Source organism: Hemiscyllium ocellatum, chromosome 10 (genome assembly GCF_020745735.1).
Source record: "Hemiscyllium ocellatum isolate sHemOce1 chromosome 10, sHemOce1.pat.X.cur, whole genome shotgun sequence".
Lineage (NCBI taxonomy): Eukaryota > Metazoa > Chordata > Chondrichthyes > Orectolobiformes > Hemiscylliidae > Hemiscyllium > Hemiscyllium ocellatum.
Genome location: NC_083410.1, coordinates 65,730,498 through 65,750,897, shown reverse-complemented (window position 1 = coordinate 65,750,897; position 20,400 = coordinate 65,730,498). Strand labels below are relative to the sequence as shown.

Below are 20,400 nucleotides of genomic sequence, written 5' to 3'. Positions count from 1 at the left end.
CTCATGGCTCCTAGACTCAATCACTCCACACATAAATGCCAACACACCATATGCCTTCTTAACAACCCTATCAACCTGGGTGGCAACTTTCAGGGATTAATGAACCCGGACACCGAGATCTCTCTGTTCATCTACATTGCCAAGTATTTTACCATTAGCCCAGTACTCTTCATTCCTGTTATTTCTTCCAAAGTGAACTACCTCACACTTTTCCGCATTAAACTCCATTTGCCACTTCTCAGCCCAGCTCTGTATCTTATCTATGTCCCTCTGTAACCCACAACATCCTTCAGCACTATCGACAACTCTGCCTACTTTAGTGTCATCTGCAAATTTACTAACCCATCCTTGTACACACACATCCAAATCATTTATAAAAATGACAAACAGCAGTGGCCCAAAAGAGATCCTTGTGGCACACCACTGGTAACTGAGCTCCAAGATGAACACTTCCCATCAACCACCACCCTCTGTCTTCTTTCAGCTAGCTAATTTCTGATCCAAACTGCTAAATCACATACAGTCCTGAAACTCTATATACACTACATGAACTGCTTTACCATCATCCACCTGTTTTGTCACCTTCTCAAAGAATTCAATAAGGTTAGTGAGGCACAACCTACCCTTCACAAAACCGTGTTGACTATCCCTAATCAAATTATTCCCTTCCAGATGATAATAAATCCTATCTCTTATAACCTCTTCCAACACCTTACCCACAATTGAAGTAAGGCTCACTGGCCTATAATTACCAGGGCTGTCCCAACTCCCCTTCTTAAACACGAGAACACCATTTGCTATCCTCCAGTCTTCTGGCACCAGTCCTGTTGATACTAATGACATAAATATTGAAGCAAAGGGTTTGCAATCTCCTCCTGGCTTTACAGAGAATATGAGGATAAATCTCATCCAGCCCAGGGGTCTTATCTATTTTCAGATCTTCCAAATTGCTAAAACCTCTTCTTTGTCAACTTCAATGCCATATAATCTTGTCGCCTGTATTCTCACTAATATTGCCCTTTTTCGATGTGAATACTGATGAAAAGTGTTCATTAAGTGCTTCCCCTATGTCCTCAGATTCCACACACAACTTTCCCATACTACCTTTGATTGGCCCTAATCTTAATCTAGTCATTTCCTTATTCCTTATATACCTATAGAAGGCCTTAGGGTTTTCCTTGATCCTATTCGCTAACAACTTCTCATGTCCCCTCCTGGCTCTCCTTAGCCCTCTCTTTAGATCTTTTCTGGCTAACTTATAACTCTTCAGCCCCCTATCTGAGCCTTCATGCCTCATCCTCACATAAGCCTTCTTCTTTCCCTTGACAAGAGCTTCAACTTCTTTAGTAAACCATGGCTCCCTCTCTCGACCTTCTTCTTCCTCTTGATAAATGATTCAACTTCCTTAGTAAACCATAGCTGCCGCACTCGACAATTTCTGCCCTGCCTGACAGGTATATATTTATCAAGACCCAGAGTAGCTGTTCCTTGAATAAGCTCCACATTTCAATTGTGCCCATCCCCTGCTGTTTTTCCCCCATCCTATGCATCCTAAGTCTTGCCTAATCGCATCATAATTGCCTTTCCCCTTATACCTCTTTTCCTGCGGTATATACCTACCCCTGCCCATTGCTATTGTAAATGTAACCAAATTATGGTCACTATCGCCAAAGTGCTCACCTACCTCTAAATCTAACACCTGGCTGGGTTCATTCCCCAGTACCAAATCCAATATGGCATTGCTCCTTGTTGACCTGTTTACATACTGTGTCAGAAAACCCTCCTGCACACATTGAACAAAAACTGACCCATTTAAACCAGTTGAACTATAGTATTCCCAGTCAATACTGGGGAAGTTAAAGCCCCCATAACAACTACCCTGTTACTCTTGCTCCTATTCAGAATCATCTTTGCTATCCTTTCCTCTACATCCCTGGAACAATTCAGAGGTCTATAGAAAACACCCAACAAGGTGACCTCTCCTTTCTTGTTTCTAACGTCAGCCTAAACTACCTCAATGGGTGAGTCCTCACATGTTCTCTCAGCTGCTGTAATACTACCCTTGATTGACAATGCCACACCCCTGCCTCTTTTAGCATCATCTCTGTTCTTGCTGAAACGTCTATATCTCAGAATCTGCAACAATCTGCAGAATTCTCTGCTGTACATGCTTTTCCTGGAGATGCACACTGAGACAAACATCAAATGCACTTCAAAGACTATCAACTCAGTGAAATACACTCTTTGATATGCCTGAAATTTATTTATCTTCCAATGCAAAGAGTTATCCTTTACTGAGTGTTGTAGACTGGTACATTCCAAGGTCCAGGACTATGTGTCAAGGGATGCATTAACTTTGGGCCAATCATCAACAAGGCACTGTCTAAAGTCTTTTTGTCATAACATAGTGTGGGGCTGGTAACTTATAGAACTCCTCATAGCTGGAAATTGGAATGTATATAGTTATTGTAATTGTCATTTAAAGTTTAAATTTTGCATTTGGATCAAGACATCTATAAGTGCAAAGTGCTCAGCTGAGAAATATGACATTTCACTTGTATTTTCTGTAATGTCTGATTTGAATTATTTTGTAATGTACTTATATTTTATGAATAAAGTACAATATACTTTTTGCAAAAAAAATATACCGATCGTTCTTCTAATGTTAAACCATGTGCACGAGCATAATCATTGCAGATGTGTTTTGGCCATACATGCATTTCTGCCAACTCAGATAGGAACGTCATGTTTAAAAATAATACATTCTTGTTCATTTATATGAAGAAAACCGTGGAAAAGTATTGTACTTTACCACTTTTCCAGACATCCAGCCCACATGCCTGTTTGCTGATGTAATGTACGTGGATTTGGCAAACTTATTCTAGTAAAAGCCTCAGTGGAAAGCGATGCTTGTTATCTGTCAGGATATGTGAAACTTGCTGTCACAGTAAGGAACATTGATTTTATATCTCGCACGCAATTGTTTAAAATTCCTTGTAAATTAGAATTGCTCCTGATTTCAGGGCCAGGACGTATTTCTTCGACCACTCAGATTCATCAACCTGTTTGCAATTTTAAACGGATTTGCGTAATCAAACAGATCTTATCGATTTCTCCAAAAAGACTGATTGTAGTTAGGAGGAGATTTTGGAGAAATTCGTTTTTTGACATGGAACTGTTCCCATTTAAAAGCCTGTATCCAATTTTTGGGATTTTACTTCGCGATTTACATGCATAACTGAAGTTGATGTTCTAACGGATTCCGAATGTCTCGACTTTGTTCCCTTGAATTTTTTTTTGTCAATATGACATTAACGTCCTAAACACATTACAACTTGATTGTGCAAACCTGTTGTCATGATGACTTAAATCCAATACGTATTGATACTGTCACAATAACAAACTAAGGAATTGTATGAAAACCTAATTAGCTCAAGTACAAAATTCCGAATATTTCTACTGTGAGAATTTGCTAGATTCAATGCTTTTTTTACAGTTTGAACTTTGCGATTGTGATGGAAAACACAAGTTGTCGTTGATATAGAAATAAAAATATTATGTAAATCGCAACAATTATTTTCAAAATATGTACTTTAGTCATATCGGATATTTCGTTTCCTAGTTAACTTTTTATGATTAAAAATATTTGATTCCTCCATATGTATGTGAACTACCTTTTCATGTTACTGTAATCAGACATCAAGAGCCATCCGTACTGAATATCATTCCTTTGCCCTTTAGCGAAAGCATTGCGGAAATTTGATCCCGCAGAGTAGTCACACGGAATTCGTACTCCATTAGGGGCTGGCATAAAGAACGCATTTACACTCCATAACCGGAAGAAAGGTTAAAATAACTAAAACGAAATAACTTTATTTTTTAGCAATTTGCTGATATTTAAAGTTCATTGTCCCTCTGTACATGTTAATTACACAATACTATTCATCCATTGAGATTTTACAGTTTTGTCGCATTATTGTATTATACAAACACCAGGTAGGAGACAAGGCATCACTGGAAGAGGCTTCCTGATGAAGGGCTCTGGCCCGAAACGTCGATTTTCCTTCTCCTCGGATGCTGCCTGACCAGCTGCGCTTTTCCAGCAACACACTCTCAACAGTTATTAAAAACATCAGCCCGGTTACGTTTACCAGAAAAAAAATCGACGTCAAAACTTGAAACATACCCTCAAAATAATGGTTCCTATCTAGTTCGAAATTTAAAAAAAATTAAAGGCTTTCTTGTTATTTTATTTGATATATTAAACAAGCAACAGAAAGGTCAGCAATGAGGGGCACTTCTCCGTTGATGGAAATAATTCAGAGGGAAAGCGTCCAAGTACTGAAGAATGTTTTAACTTTTGTAAGTAAAACGTCACAACCCTTTTTAAATTTGGAAAATTGCCCTGAAATGAGATAATCCTATTAATATCTGCAATACTGCAAGGCAGACTGCAACATGGTCATTTTGTAAATAATTCCAAGATGGTGACCTTTTTTTCCACGTGGACCCCCTAAACTGCCAATAAATAAAGCACATCCGCCACTATACATATATGATGCATTTACAATAGACATTTGTTGCATGCTTGGCAACTTCAAAATGCTTGAGTACCTATGTGAAAACTTCGTAAACATCTACTGCTCCCCTTTTTTTTCTAATATATAATATGCTATAATATTTGGAATCGCAAAACAGTTAGAACCAGCTTTGCGATTTCAGTCAGTCTTTTAGTGGTTGAAAGATAATGAAAAGGCTGGAGGAGGTGGGGATGGTTGTTGTCAAGTTGTACATTACATAGACATGTTGCTGTATTCACAATCAAATATTTTAATGTTGAATGGCATTTATACATATACATTCGTTTGCCAAGCTTCCATGGTAACATAATAGCTAATAAACTTTCACGGCAGTTAAGTTCACATTGTGTTAATCGTTAGAAGGTGCAATACATGTGACTGAAAATTACCAGGTGAATAGATTCATGGTTTGACCCCAATATCTGGCATGATCCAAACTTCGTCGCTGAATTGATAGCATTCATGAAAAAAAATGTTCAGTGTAAATGTTAGGAAATTTGAGTTAAATTAGAGATTCGTAACGGCGAACGATTACTTCAAATTAAAATATTGCAAGCCACGACTTCTAGAATATAAACCAGAATTCATACAATAAGTACAGTAAGGAATTTACTTCTTTACCCAGAGTGGCAAAAATACGGAACTATCCCAGGACATGGTTGAAGTGAATATTATAGATGCGTACAATGGATAATGCCGTGGGAGGCGATTTGGGGAGATTGGGGGCTGCTGGTGAGGATAGTAGATTTAGATGAGCAAAGATAGGAGGAGGCTACAAACAGAGGATAACCATGGCAAAGACTTGCTGGATGGAATGACTTACTTCTATGCTATTTATCTAATGTAAACTTCATTTATATGACTCATTTAAATGATTAATAATTTCTTTTATTTAAAATTTAAATGTTTCAGGACAGCCCGTTCTTATGTTCACAACTTTTGATAGTAAGACACTGCCTTATTATTCTTGAGAATCTTTGTCTATTATTTTCCATAAGATCGGGTACAGACTCTAAAGGCAGCTCAAGCCGAAGAGACTGTGTGGGGCCCGACAGACGTCAGCAATACGTAAATGGCACATCTGCAGGAAATCCCTTGTATAGCCTCTCCCACAACACAATACACAGCGAGACATCGCGTTTTTTTCTGTCACATTAACATGAATTACAATGCGGTTTATTGCTCTAAGTAGACACAAACTATGCATCAAAAATGGACCCGCGTTAAAAAATGCATGGCTTCCTGTCAAGTATCTTTTTATCAAGATTAAGGGATAGTAAGAGTATTGAGATTGCATGTTATCCCTTGGGATTCGTTTTCTTTTAAGTTATCGAAGATAGACACTGGGGTTGGGTTAAGAGAGAGATAATTAAACACAATTTAAAAAGACTGATATAATTATTACAGTTTTTTTTTAATAGCTGCATTTGAATGGAACGTTATTTTGACATTGGTAGGATCTATCCATCAAATGAGACTATAGGAGTTCATGCTTTAAAAAATGAAATTAAGGGATTGAATTTCGTAAGATTTTGCATTAAAGTTGGCCTCTAACTTTAAATTCTCAGTGCACCGAAACTCAAAAACTAGCGCGTTTATGCGAATGCAAAAGCTTCATGCCTTTTATAGCAGACCCGAGCGGGTTTATTAATGAATATTTATGAACAAAGCTTGAGATTCCCTGCACGGCGACCTGCACTGTGCTAATGTGCGCCCCGTGTAAACTGACGATTCAAATACATCCCGAGATACAGTTTTTATCTTCCAGCTCATCTTCCATGATGAAGTGAGTTGTTTAGGTAGATCGCTCCTTATTTCCTAACGGGATCATCATGTGCTTGCCGCATTCTGTATGTACTACGCGCGTTCTGACCTCTCTGCAGCAAATTCAGAAAGAAAATGTGGTTTGCAAAAGACAGAACAAGGCACGAAAATTAATCATTGCATGCTTATAAACTCTCTAACTCCTGCCATATACATAAAATGTTTCACTCAAGTCATTTCTTTACAAACTGCTCGTTTATTATCAAAAGTTGATAATTGCAAATGTACAGTTTCGAGTTTGTAGGATTTTGAATTGTAATGATTTGTTGCAAGAAAGTACGATTTTTGATTTCGCCAGCCGGCGTGATTCGCTGTGGTGATCTAACTTGCGTTAAGGAACTTTGTCAAGAAATGTATGTTTAAAGAAAAACGATGACCTGCAACTTCCGAGTAATGATCACAACAGAGTGGGGAAACACAGTTATAAAACCAGAGGGATATCTACAGGACTGAGCCAACTCGGTGATTGAGCTTCGCTTCGCCCCGTCCCCTCCCCCAGGCGCCCAGCCAGGCCGGCCGGCCTCTGGATGTTGTCCGCCTCTCAGCAACAGATCCGCCCTTTCAGCATCTTCCTCCTCCCCCTGAGCGCTCTCGCTTTTGGAGCCGCCACTTAAAGAGCCATCTCCGGCGTCAGCCCCTCCTGCGGATTAAAACAAGCGGGAAACGGAGCGAAGGAAAGAGCCGGTCCCCCCACCCCCACCCCGTTCTCGGGACCGGCTGGCACCAGGGAGACATGGAGGAGAGAGGGGAGTCTTCCTCCAGCGGCTGCTTGCAGAGGTTCGCCAGCTGCTTCCTCAACAGTATGTGCACAGTACTCCGTTATCTACCGCCGCGTTAGCTCCTTGCTCGCCGCTGGGGCTGGGGCTGGGGGTTCCAGTCAGCGATTCTGGGACACGGCTGGCCTTAGGAAGACTCTGGTTGGGGCCCAGAGAGTGGGAGATGGGTGTGGGATCGGGGGAGGGGGAAAGACCTGCAGAGTTGGGGGGTGACGGAGGAGGATGGGGGGGCGGGAAAGGTGGTGATCCAAAGGGGGGGGGGGGGGGGGTGAAATGGTGATGTGCCGGTGGGTGGGGTTGTATGGGGTGCCCGGAGAGTGGGGGGTAGGGAAGGTGGTGTCCCAGAGAATCGGGTTGAGGGAAACGTGTCCAATAGAGTGGGGGTGGGGTGGAGTCCCGGAGAGTGGGGGTGGGGTGGAGTCCCGGAGAGTGCGGGGGGGGGGGGGCTTTTGTCCTGGAGTGTTGAGGGTGTGTGGTCCTGGAGGGTTAGTTGTTGTCCTGGAGAGTGGGGGTGGGAGGTGCTGCCCTGGAGAGTGGGGGTTTGGAGGTGGGTGGGTGTGTCCCAAAGGGTGGTGATTGAGATGGTTGGGGGTTGGGTTGTGCGGGACAGTGGAGAATGAGGTGAGGGCGTTATACAGTGGAGGGTAAGGCCATGGAGGGGTAATGGGTGTCCCCTAGAGTGGGGGTTGAGTTGGGTGGGAGCTGTGTCGCGAAGAGTGGGGTTTGGGGTTGGACAGGGTATTGAGTTTGGTCCGGAAATTGGGAGGTGGATGTGAGGGATGAGAATAGGCCAGTCTGGAATGTCGGAGGTGGGGAGGCTTCAACAGTAAGCCAGGGCAGGTGGACATGGAAAGTGGGATCTGGGAGTGGGAGTTGAAGGCAGGGTCTGGAGAGCTGAGGGGAGGTGGGGCACTGGGGAGGAGCTGACGGGAGGCAGGGGACTGAGGAGGGTTTGGTGAAGGTGAAGAGTTGGAGGCACATTGGGAATTTAGCAAGGATGGAGGGAAGATTTAGGGCCGGGGTATTGTATTAAGGAAGGAAGGGCTGCAGGTAGGAATGTGAGGGTGAGTGACCCCACCACCTGGGGGGCTGGGGATGAGGGGGAGTGACCCCCACCTGGGTTGGGGATGATGGAGGTGAGTGACCCCGGATCTTGGGGGGGGGGGGGGGAGACGGGGTTTCAGGGTGAGTAACCCAGGGGGCTGGATAATGCGGGGTGTGGGCCTGACGATGTGTTTGTGATGGGGCTGCCCGCTGTGATCACACGGTTGCCGTGATATCAGGCCGGGCCTGCGTGTCCCGCTCAGGGCAGCGCGGTGTCGGAATCTCCATTTGTCTTTTCACTGAGACAGTGCCGGGCCCCGGGGGGTCTGCCCGGAAGATTGAATCAGGTCGTCATGCTTCGTCCCCCAATGAGTTCTACCCGCTCCAACAATCCCAGCTCAGCAGGGTTCAGAACAGTCCGGCGGAGCAAAGGGCGAGCAGCACCTGGTAACTGCTTTCATTCATCACACTGCCCACTGAACATTAATAACTTCGTACATACACTATGTTATATATAAATAAAAAACTTCACATTGAGAAACGGCGATTGCCATGTGAGTGGAGAATAGGAACAGCCTCCCACCTTAGATTGTCTGTCAGGCCACAGGGACAACTCTCCTCATTGCCGTTCTCAACGAAATGTTTATCACGAGGACGTGGTAGAATCCGAAATGAGGTATAGTAACCTTCCAAAACGAAATGTTTTGTTTGAAGGGGGAGACATTTGTTGCCCAACAGCATCACTTGTGGCTGAAGTTGCAGGCCCTTTAGTAAGTTTGCGTTGTCACAGATCTTTAATTGAGCCTGATTCTTATGAACGAGTTTTTCTTTCGAAGAGCAAGTTGAGAAGGGAAGCCTTTAAAACGGGTGACCATTTTCACTTGTTTCCCATGTCTTAGTGAAAATCTCTTGTTGTTGTGACTATAGTCTCGAGACTTCAGCTGTGTCTCGGCAGTATTGTATTTGCAATAATTTACTTATGCAAAAAAATAGACATTGCTCGATTAACAATTGCCTCAACATACTTTTAAAATGATTAACGTTTCTTTGGGGGTAACATTTATTTGCACTAGTGGTACTTTGTAACAAAAGGAGCAGTAGCAGGAACAGGGACGGTACGGTGGCACTGTCGCTTCACAGCAACAGGGTCCCAGGTTCGATTCTGGCCTCGGTTGAATATCTGTGCGGAGTTTGCACATTCTCCCCATGTCTGCGTGGGTTTGCTCTGGTATCCTCCCACAGTCCAAAGATGTGCAGGCCAGGTGAATTGGCCATGCTAAATTGTCCACAATGTTAGGTGAAATGGGTCTGGGTGAGTTACTCTTTGGAGGGTTGGGTTGGGCTGAAGGGCCTGTTTCCACACTGGAGATAATCTAATTATTCACTTCTAAGAAGTCTTCATCAATCAGGTATAATATTTCACGTTTTTACATGTTCCGATTTAGCACCTTCACCAGGTTATTATATGTGATAATATATTTGGGAATTTCTCTAAATTTGAAAACATGAGTTGTTTGTTAGAATACAATTTTAGAATGACTATTTGCAGCTAATCGGGTGACCATACTCGCTGTACAAGACTGTCCCTGTAAATAGGTGATTGAATTTTTAGAGCACTGGGCCCGATGAACGATTCCCTTGCTTTTCCTCAGGCAGCCCCTGGAATTGAGGATGACTTGCTTCCACTTTGGTTGGGTAGGTTTTGAGATGGCTGAGAAGTCCATTTACAATTTGATACACAGACTCTGCCATGCACAGAGCAAATAATGCTTGGAGGGTCAGGTAGATAAGTTGACGAAAGGTTATGTGCTTAAGCCATCAAACTGATTTTCACCTGTGTTCCCAGCAAAGTCTCTTGATGTTTTTAGTGTCTTCCTAAATAAACCTTTAACGTGATTATAGGCTTAGGAACAGAAGTAAACCATTCCGCTCAGCAAGGCTGCTCTGTCATTCAATGAGATCTTGACTGATCTGATAATCCTCAACTCTGCCTCCCTATCTTTTTCCCCACATGCTGATTAAAAATCTGTATATCTTTGCTTTGAATATATTTCACGACCCAGCCTTGACAGCCCTCTGAGCTAAAGATTTCCACAGATTGATCGTTCTCATGAGGAAAAAGCCTTGCTCATCTCTTCTCAAAAGGGCTATTCCTTACTCTGAGATTATGCCCTCTGGTCCTATACTATCCCATGAGGCAGAACCAATATCTCTGTATCCACTCTGTCAAGCCCCCTACATTTCAATGATGTTTCCTAAACCCCAAAGAGTACAAGTCCAACTTAACCTCTTCTCACAAGACAGTCCCTCCATACCTGGAATTTACCTAGTGAATACAAAAAATGCTGGAAATCACAGTGGGTCAGGCAGTATCTGTGGAGAGAGAACAAGCTAATGTTTCAAGTCTAGCTGACTCTTCATCAGCTTTAGGTTTTAGTACAGATTCCAGCATCTGCAGTAATTGATCCTATGTTAATCTGTTGAGTGCTTCTAATGTCACTATATCTTTCATTGGATAAAAAGAACAGAACTGTTCACAGACATGGTCTGATCAGTGCCTTGTATAATTTTAGAAAGACCTCCCTATTTTTATACTTTCTAGCTGTTTTAAACAAAGGGCAACATTCCAGTTGTCTTTCCAATATCCGCTGAATCTGGGTTTTTTTTTGTGATTCCACGATGACTTGGATAGTGTCCGGCTCCCTATTTATGGGACAGAGCGTGAACACTTTACTGGAGGTGCACTGATGATGTTATCTCGTGTGGTGACGAAACATCTGCAAACAAACTTACCAGTTCAGTGAGCAAGTCAACAACCTCGTAGATCGGGGTGGTTAAAATACATTTAGCATGCTTGCCTTCGTTGCTCAGTCCTTACGAGTATAGGAGTTTGGAAGTTATGGTGAGATCTGTTCTGGAATATTGTGGTAAAAACAATGACTGCAGATGCTGGAAACCAGATTCTGGATTAGTGGTGCTGGAAGAGCACAGCAGTTCAGGCAGCATCCAAAGTGCAGATTTCTGGAATATTGTGTTCAGTTCAGGTCATCCAATTATAGGAAGGATATGATGAAGCTGGACAGGATTCAGAAGAGATTTACCAAGATGTTGCCAGATAAGGAAGGTTTGAGTTATAAAGGTAAACTGGGATTTTTTTTTCACTTGAGCGTAGGAGATTGAGAGGTGACCTGATAGAGGTTCAGGTCACCTCTCAACCTGATAAAATCATAAGGGGTATAGACCGGGTCAATGGTAGTTTCCCAAGAATGCGGGATTTCAAAATTAGGGGACACATTTTAAAGGTGAGCGGAGGGTGATTTAAACAGAGTGGTTCATGTGTGGAATGAACTTCCTGAGGAAATGGTGGCTATGGGCACAATGACAATGTTTAAATACATTTGGATAAGTACATGAATACGAGAGGTTTGGAGGGAAATAAGCCAGGCACAGGCAGATGGACTAGTTTAGTTTGGGATTATGTTCGACATTGACTGGTCAGACCAAAGGGCCCGTTTCTGTGCTGTATGACTCTTGTGATTCTCAAATCTGAGTACTGCAGCTTCTGCAATTTTTTTTCTCCATCTAAATATGTTCAGCTCTTACATTATTCCTGCTAAAGTGCGTAATCTCTAATTTTCCCACATTATATTCTGTCTGCCAAGGTTTTGCCCATATGCTTAATCTGCCTATATCCCTCTACCTGTGTCATTCTCACTACTTGTCTTCCCACTTATTTTCAGCAAATTATCTGCAAATTTAGCTATAGTCCCATTTGCTTTCCTTGTCCATGTCATTAATATACCGTGAAAATTATGGCCCCAGTACTGATTCTTGTGGCACCACCCGAGTTACAGATTACCAATCTGAAAATTCCTCTTTATCCCAACACTGTCTTCTGTTAGTTCACTCTTTTAGTTGGTCACAGGCCAGGGAATTCCATGAGTTGGCAAGATTTTTGACATCTTTGAGGACCCATTGAGAATGCCTCTAAAGTTTTCCTGATGCTATCATATGTTCCACACAACAGAGCTGGTTTTCATTGACTAGTACCTCAATGCTGGACATGGCACATTAGCTTGGGAGTAGGTGCTGTGTGAACTGCCTTTCTTGCCACCGATTTTGAAGGATCTTGCAAAGGCACTGCTGTGCTACCTCTAGTATTTTGAGCTGCGTGCTTTAAGGTTTTCAAGTCTCTGAAGCATATGGGTATGCAGACATCATTGCTGCCCTGTAAACTGTGATTTTATTCTTGCATTTAAGATTCTGGTCCTCTGTCTTACTTTGTTATCTGAAGGCTGTGTAACGTTTTAAAAATTTGCTCGAGGGATGTGGATGGTGTTGGTTAGGCCAGCATTTATTGGCCTTGAGAAAGTTATGGTGGACTGCAGAAGTTCTTGGGATGTAGGAATGCACACAGAGCAGATAAGAATGGAGTTCCAGGATTTTGCTTAAATTGTTTTTAAATGAGATGACTAACACTGCGGACAGCAGTCCCAGATGTAGTCTCATCAACACCATGTATAATTGAAGTAAACTGCCCCAATTTTGTATTTAATTCTCGTTAAAATAAACTGTAGCATTCTTTTAATTTTCCTTTTCACTTGCTGCAACTGCTGTTAATCCTTTTGCACTCTGACACCCAGATCTCTCCACAGTGTCCTACTTTGACTTGCTTGAAGGAATCTGGTGTATAAAGTGGGTGTTCCTTCAAAATTGCACTTTCAATTATACCTTCTTAAAGATTGGTTAAGCCACTTTTGGAATATTGTGTGCAATTCTGGTCTCCTTCCTATCAGAAGACTGTTGTGAAACTTGAAAGGGTTCAGAAAAGATTTACAAGGATGTTGCCAGGGTTGGAGGATTTGAGCTGAGGGGAGAGGTTGAATGGGCTGGGGCTGTTTTTCCTTGAAGTGTCAGAGGCTGAGGGGTGATCTTGTAGAGATTTTTAAAATCATGAGGGGCAAAGATAGTATAGACAAAGTATTTTCCTTGGGGTGTGGGAGTCCAAAACTAGAGGGTATAGGTTCAGGGTGAGAGGGAAAGATATAAAAGAGACCTAAGGGGCAACCTTTTCACGGAGAGGGTGGTACGTATATGGAATGAGCTGCCAGAGGAAGTGGTGGAGGCTGGTACAATTATAACATTTAAAAGGCATCTGGATGGGTATATGAGTAGGAAGGATATGAGCCGGGTGCTGGCAAATGGGACTAGATTAGGTTGGGATATCTGGTCAGCATGGACGAGTTGAACCAAAGTTTCCGTGCTGTACATCTCTGACCATATTAGGCAGCTTTATAGCCGTTCATTCCAGTTTATAAGATTATGCCTTTCTAATTAATTCTTGCAATTTAGACCTCCTCTCATTAGGCCAGTATACAAGTCAACGACATTGCTACAGGTCTGGAGTCACATGCATCCAGATCGGATAGAGAAGTCAGATTTCCTTCCGTAGAGGATATTAGTGGACAATCGAAAATGGTTTCATGGTCATCATTAGACTTTTAATTCCGGATATTACTGATTTCAAATTCGATTATCTCCCGTATTCGAATCCAGAATATTGTGAGTTTCTAGGTTTCGTGCAATAGGAGCTCCGGTTGAGGGTCTGCGGAAGTTAGAGCAGGTTTTTAAACTTCTTAACATTTCCTGGATAATAATCAAGTTTAATTGAGTCAGAACCACTGTCAGAAGTTCCAGATGCAGGGAAATTGGACATCAGAATTCTCATTTCTAGGGCAGTTTCATAGAAGTCAGCTTTGTCAGGAATGTTGCATGGTGTCGATGCAGCTTACAGCCTGCACTGCTTCAACAACTCGCTGGTCATCTGTGAAAATAATGGACCAAACAGAATATGTCTTTCTATGTGTGTACAGAAACAAAAGGTAGCCGAGAATCTTGATGTGCACCTGTAATCAGCAGGCTCTGCATGTGGAACTCTTACTCTGTTGTGTAAATTAGGAGTTTAGTTTATTTTTGACCAATGGTTTCCACTTTTTAAAAGGTTAGCCTTGTCCCTCTTAAGTTAAATTTTGAATGTAATTTCCTAATGTGGCTGGGAATTTCTTTTCATGTTCCCTGCAAACTTTGAGAATTGTAATTAAGTTGGTTGTATAAAGGATCACTGGAGTCTTTTGCTGTTGCAATAACTGACTGAACACATTTCACAGTTTTATGGTTCATTTTGTGATTAGATTTTGACAGTTGCTCTGGAAATGAGAGTATAGCAATTAAACCATTATTCAAATCCAACAAGCTGCAATTGTCCAGTTTGTACTCCCATTTAGAACTGTTGTATTAATGCTACATGGTGATATTGCAATTATGTAAATGTATTAAGAAGATGGAATCTCATTTCATTTTGCTTATCTGGATGTAGGAGACGCCAAATTACCAAAATTCATTAACAAGGCCAATACGAAGCTGCTTCCATTTTGCACTAATACAAACTCAGACCTGAGATGCAAGTTAGAACCATCTCTTCCCAGCACATATACCACTGCAGTGACCAACTTTTGGAATAGTCAAATCTCTGACTGGCAAATCCACTGCTCGACTGATTCCCCTCTTCCCCTCCTGAACTGGCTCAACTGTGCTCCCCAACCAACCTGGCCTGACTGTGACCCTGACCCCCAAACTGGCCAGGCTGAACTGTCCCACTGATTTCTCTGACTGAGCAATTTCTTGGATCTAAAACTCTCCTTTTCCACATGCAATGTCCAATTCCTCTAAACCTTCAACTCCACCTAATGGCCTAAGACCTCTTTATTTCATCCTTCAAAAGAGGTGTAAGCAGTCCCCATCTGCCACCATCCCTTAGCTGAGTGAACATTTTTTTTGAACATTGAACAACAAATCGTTTTCCACTTGTTTGTTCCAAGTACTGCTGTTTCCATGTCAGCTTACATACATATGAGAAATTATAGCAGGTATTATGTGATGGTGTTTGGGATAAGGAATTCTTGAGCTCTTGAAGCCAGTGTGCTGAGCTTTAATTGTAGTGCAATTCACTCTCCAGATTTTACATTCTACAGAGTTGGTTCTGGTTAGTTTGGCTTACCCACCCACTAGATAGATCACTTAAGGTACTTTGGATCATTTATTGGAATAATGATTTGACAGAATTTTAATAGAAAACATTTGTCACCCAACGAGCAAAATGTTTATAAGGAAACATATTGCAAGATTGCCTTTTAATGTTAACATATTAGCTGGTGTTTGGCTGTTATTTAAATTTTTCGAGTAGATAATCAGCACAGCATTTTACTCCATATACTGTGTAGTGTTCAAGGTCATCATTTAACCCACAATTTGTTTAGTATGTTGTTCTATTTATTGATTTTCAGTCAATTATCCTTTTGGTTCTAAAGAAAAGTGTGCCCTAAACTGGCTCTATAAAGCACGGTACAGCATGTGCTGCTGATAAAATGGATTTATGGGGTATTAATGGGATTCTAGAATGAATATAAAATCTGGAGTGTAAATTGTCATTGAACTGCCCTGGCTAGATTCATGAGTGTTTTATGTTTCATGGCTTGTAGAACAAAGTTCTTCAGCTCCTGATGTTGGTAATAAATATGACACTTGCATGTGGATTGAACTGTGACAAAAATCTTAATGTTAAAATGTAGTTTATTTCAATGTTCCAAATTTTGTTTTGAAAATAAAATGGTTTGGGAGTTTGTCTTGAAGAAGAATTTCAACTTTTAATGTATTTAAAAAGTTGTCGCACTGTGGACTTTGTGCAAAATGATGAGTAGATACCCAAGTTCTTGGATCATGCAATTCAACGCTAAACAACCCAAGCCTGAAGTTTTACAATTTGATTTGTGAAATTAAAGTAAGGTGCAACTGCATGATCACAAAAGCATGCTGTATTATTGACTCAATAGGCTTGTAATTTGTCTGAGTAATACTATGTGAGGCGCAACTGTATAAAAAAAATTAACACATTCATGCGCTGTATATCATTTACGTGCGAATCACATGACCATTGTGTTTTTTAAACATGAAACAATTTGAAATCTACAGAAAAATCAGAACTGTGACTGACGGGCTTTACTTAACTCAACTCAAATACAGATTTATAGCTTTAATTCTGCCGCTAAAGTGTAGTCATTAGTTTAAAATTAACTTTTTAAATTTTATATGGGGACTGGATAATTTGAATTATTTCCTTCCTGACTTTGTGTTTGTGGGTTTCAAGTATCTTTTTTCAAAAGTTCTGCAGTTGAAAAAGAAATGTGCTACCAATTATTGAAATGTTATACTGGCCAAGTTCTTGACATTGTTAAACTGTTAACAACCAGATACAGTTAATATGTGTGCATTTTGGAGTAATGATGAGCAAAGCTGCCATCACTACTTTGTAATTGATCGTAATTTGTGGAACTATCACATACACAGTTAAATAGTGAAAGACAAGAAATTTCTGTCAGTAAACCTGAATTTATCTCTTGGTTGTGATGTTTAAATCCCTCCACATTGCAATCAATTTGAAATCATTAATTTGATTAGAGTTCCATCCTTCATATTGTTATTAAATATCCCTGTCAAGTTTTTCTGTCAATCTGATGAAAAGTTCTGATTTTTAATTTTGATGATTTTTTTGATATTTCAGCTTTGAAAATATTCTAACCTGTTTTTACTTTCTGTAAAACTTCTTTAAAAGAAGTTTTTTTTTAGTTTCTGAGAATACTTCAGTGTCAGCTCTACTTCCTGACATCATTGTTGCCAGATGCCTGGCTACCCACTTGTTTTGACATCAGATTCAAATTAACATGGAGAACAGTATAATTTGCATCACAGGGCAGTATGTGCAGTACCTCTCCTCAGATGCTGCCTGAACTGCTGTGCTCTTCCAGCACCACTAACCAAGTATGTGCAATAATTGTATCCCCACCTCTGAGCCAGGAGGCCTTGGTTCAAGTCCCACCTACTCCAGGGGTGTGTAATAACATCTCTGAGCTGGTTGATTAGAAAATATCTATAATTTATATCCTACTAGATTCCTGTAGGTATCTTTGTTAGTGGCGTCACTGCTCAATTCAGTTGTCTCATATCAAAACTTGTTTCTTTTTGCTCAGCATGTTAAATGATATAACTTCCTGATGCAAATGTTGTTAAACTCACTTGAGTAGTTGTAAGAAGAAATGGTCTTTGCAAGAAATGTCAATATTCTGTGATCCTATTTTGTGGTTAATTGTGGTGTAAGATTTGTGTGTGTGTGTGTGAAAGTAAAGTGTGAAAATGTCCCAGTAGTGCATCAGCAACAATAAAACAGTTTTCTTCTGGAATTTGGATGTACTTGGCCTGAGTCAATGTTTGATACAACCAGCAAAAGGAAACTTTGTGCCAGTTGTCATGCATGTCTATCTTCATTCTGAATGGCATATCATTGAACTGAGAGATTGTACAAGTCGTTCTGCTGTAACGCGCGTTTTGTGAACATGAATTTGCTGTAAGGCAATTGACGAATTGGGGACACCGTTTCTAAAGTGCGAACCTTTTTAATTATGTGTTGCCAACACTTTAAGCACTATTTCTAAAGCGTGATTTTTCTATAATACAGTGTTGCACAAGAACATAACCATTGTGTTATAGAAGAATGACCTGTAACTGAAATCATTAGGCACCTGTCTTAGGATAGTCATGATTTGGAGATGCCGGTGTTGGACTGGGGAGTACAAAGTTAAAAATCACACAACACCAGGTTATAGTCCAACAGGTTTAATTGGAAGCACACTAGCTTTCGGAGCGACGCTCCTTCATCAGGTGGGCTCAATCCTAACAGAATTTATAGCAAAAATTTACAGTGTGATGTAACTGAAATTATACATTGAAAAATTGATTGTCTGTTAAGTCTTTCATCTGTTAGAATACAGTGATAGTTTCACTTCTTTCATATGTAAGTCACAAAACCTTTTTTTTAAAAAGTTGCATTCTTGGGTTAGCTGTTAACAATGGTGATAGCTAGACAATATGTTAGGATAGGGCGTAGGTTAGAGATGAGTGAGCAGCCTCAAGTTCTCCATTACAGATGAACTTAATTTCTTTGATATTTTCTGCCCAAGAACTAACATTTGATTCTTAATTGTGCAGTACTGTGTACATTTACTCGTAACCAGTTGTTGCTTAATCCTTTTGACGGGAATTAACTATTGTGAGTGGGAAGATGAAGCAATGTCACTTTCTGTTACTTTAATCAAGTCTGCTAAGAAATGATTGATAATATGGTGTTGTAACACAGATAACGTCATTGCATATTCCACTGTTTATGGACCTCAAGAACTTTTACAAGGCATATCCTTTATCCTTCAAGTCATGCTAAGTTGTATTTATTAATGTAAGATGTGCAATTTGAAAAATGTTCCCAACTGTTGAATCAGTATTTCATGTTGAGCACCAGTTAGAAGGAAAACAAAGAGTAGGGGTAGCACAGAATGTACTCTTCGTGGAAGACCTCATTGTCTAGGACAGCTTGGTTCAGTAACCTGACGACTGAGTTCAGCTGGGCGTGTCCAGAAGGACATTCCTGTCAGCAGGGCCTGCATCTAATGGTGAAAAAAGCCCCAAGACAGAAACACTTACTTGGCTTTGCACTCATTAATTGACCTGTCACAGAAGCTTGTGTCCATGACCACCATATGGTGCTTATGGTGATAGAACATCATTTCATCCTGAGGGACACCTTGCATCGTATGGGTACCACCATCTACCTCAATAGGATAAATTCAGAACACATCCAGCAGAATAAGGCATCCATAAGGCATTTGGACTATTGGTAAGAATAGGAACAGAATTGCTTTTGATTACAATTTGTAAACCTTGTGACTTGACATATCTTCGCTCTACCAAGCAAGAGGATCAAAGCTGGTTCACTGAGGAGTGCAGAAGAGTATAACATCAACCTGTTGAAATTGATAGAATGGGAGTGCATGTATGCTAAAAAGCAGAAGTACCATGCAATTGATAATGTAAGGAAGTTTGTTTCTATCCCACCCCCTTACAATAGTTCTTGTACATCAGGAATTACAAGAACAAATTGCATACAGCACAGTTTGACTCAAACTCAGATTGATTAATTTTTTTTATTTTAAGGAACTCAAAATTCCTACCTCAGTAAAAATTGTCCTGTGACTTGTCCAAAATTTTTCTCTCAATCCTTGAGCAAATTTGCCTGAAATTTAATGAACTACCACAGTTCAAACCCTTCCATGATTTGATTGCAACTTGAAAATAACCAGGGTACAGACTGCTTTGATTTGGCTGACGCTTATTATGACTCATTGCCATTGTTGATTGTGGACCTGGATCTAGAGATGGCCAGTCTCCATTCAATTGTTCAGCACGTCATTACAGAAGGCAGATTCAAGGTTAATTACAGTATTGTCTTAGTGAAGAGCAAGTATGTTATTTTTATAACCAAAACCTCATGTAAACAGGGCCACTGCAGTATGGCCCCTGGGAAGACTCCTTCCTGGGCAGTGTGACAGACAGATGAGTGACATGGAATGTGGTTGAGGAGATCTCCTGTGGAAACCCAGTTGGGAAATGGAAGCTCTGCCTAGTCTGCCTAGTTTTGGGTGGCACAGTGGCACAATGGTTAGCACTGCTGCCTCATAGCACCAGAGACCCGGGTTCAATTCCCGCCTCAGGTGACTGACTGTGTGGAGTTTGCATGTTCTCCCCGTGTCTGCGTGGGTTTGCTCCGGTTTCCCCCCACAGTCCAGAGATGTGCGGGTCAAGTGAATTGGCCATGCTAAATTGCCCGTAGTGTTCGGTAAGGGGTAAATGTGGGGGTATGGGTGGGTTGCGCTTCGGCGGGTCGGTGTGGACTTGTTGGGCCAAAGGGCCTGTTTCCACACTGTAAGTAATCTAATCTAGTCGGCTTCAACTCCATCATTCCAAATCCCTTTGCCTCCCCCCCGCACCTCCTCCTTGTTTCCGATCTCCTTGCCTTCTCTTTCCCAGCTTGGTGACATCAGTGACGCTTCCTGTGGTTTATGGCCAGCTGTCATCATTTGGCTGTTTCAACACTTGCAGGGTAACATTTTGGTGTAATTGATCACTTCAGTATCTCAAATACATCTCCTATTGCTGTCTTGTTGAATTGTAGGATGTTTAACATGCCTCTTATCTACGGTATGGCCCAGACTGGACAGGACTGGATAGAAATA

General features: G+C 41.2%; 1 protein-coding gene across 1 annotated transcript in view; it reads left to right on the top strand.

Moving 5' to 3' along the window:
* The first annotated feature begins 7,083 nt into the window (after positions 1 to 7,083).
* The window catches only part of pde10a (phosphodiesterase 10A), a 231,097-nt gene continuing 217,780 nt past the window's right edge, over positions 7,084 to 20,400 (top strand). Inside the window, exon 1 of the mRNA XM_060830963.1 lies at positions 7,084 to 7,204. Coding sequence (XP_060686946.1) covers positions 7,138 to 7,204 — 67 coding nt within the window. The 5' untranslated portion in view covers positions 7,084 to 7,137. The remainder of the gene's footprint in view (positions 7,205 to 20,400) is intronic.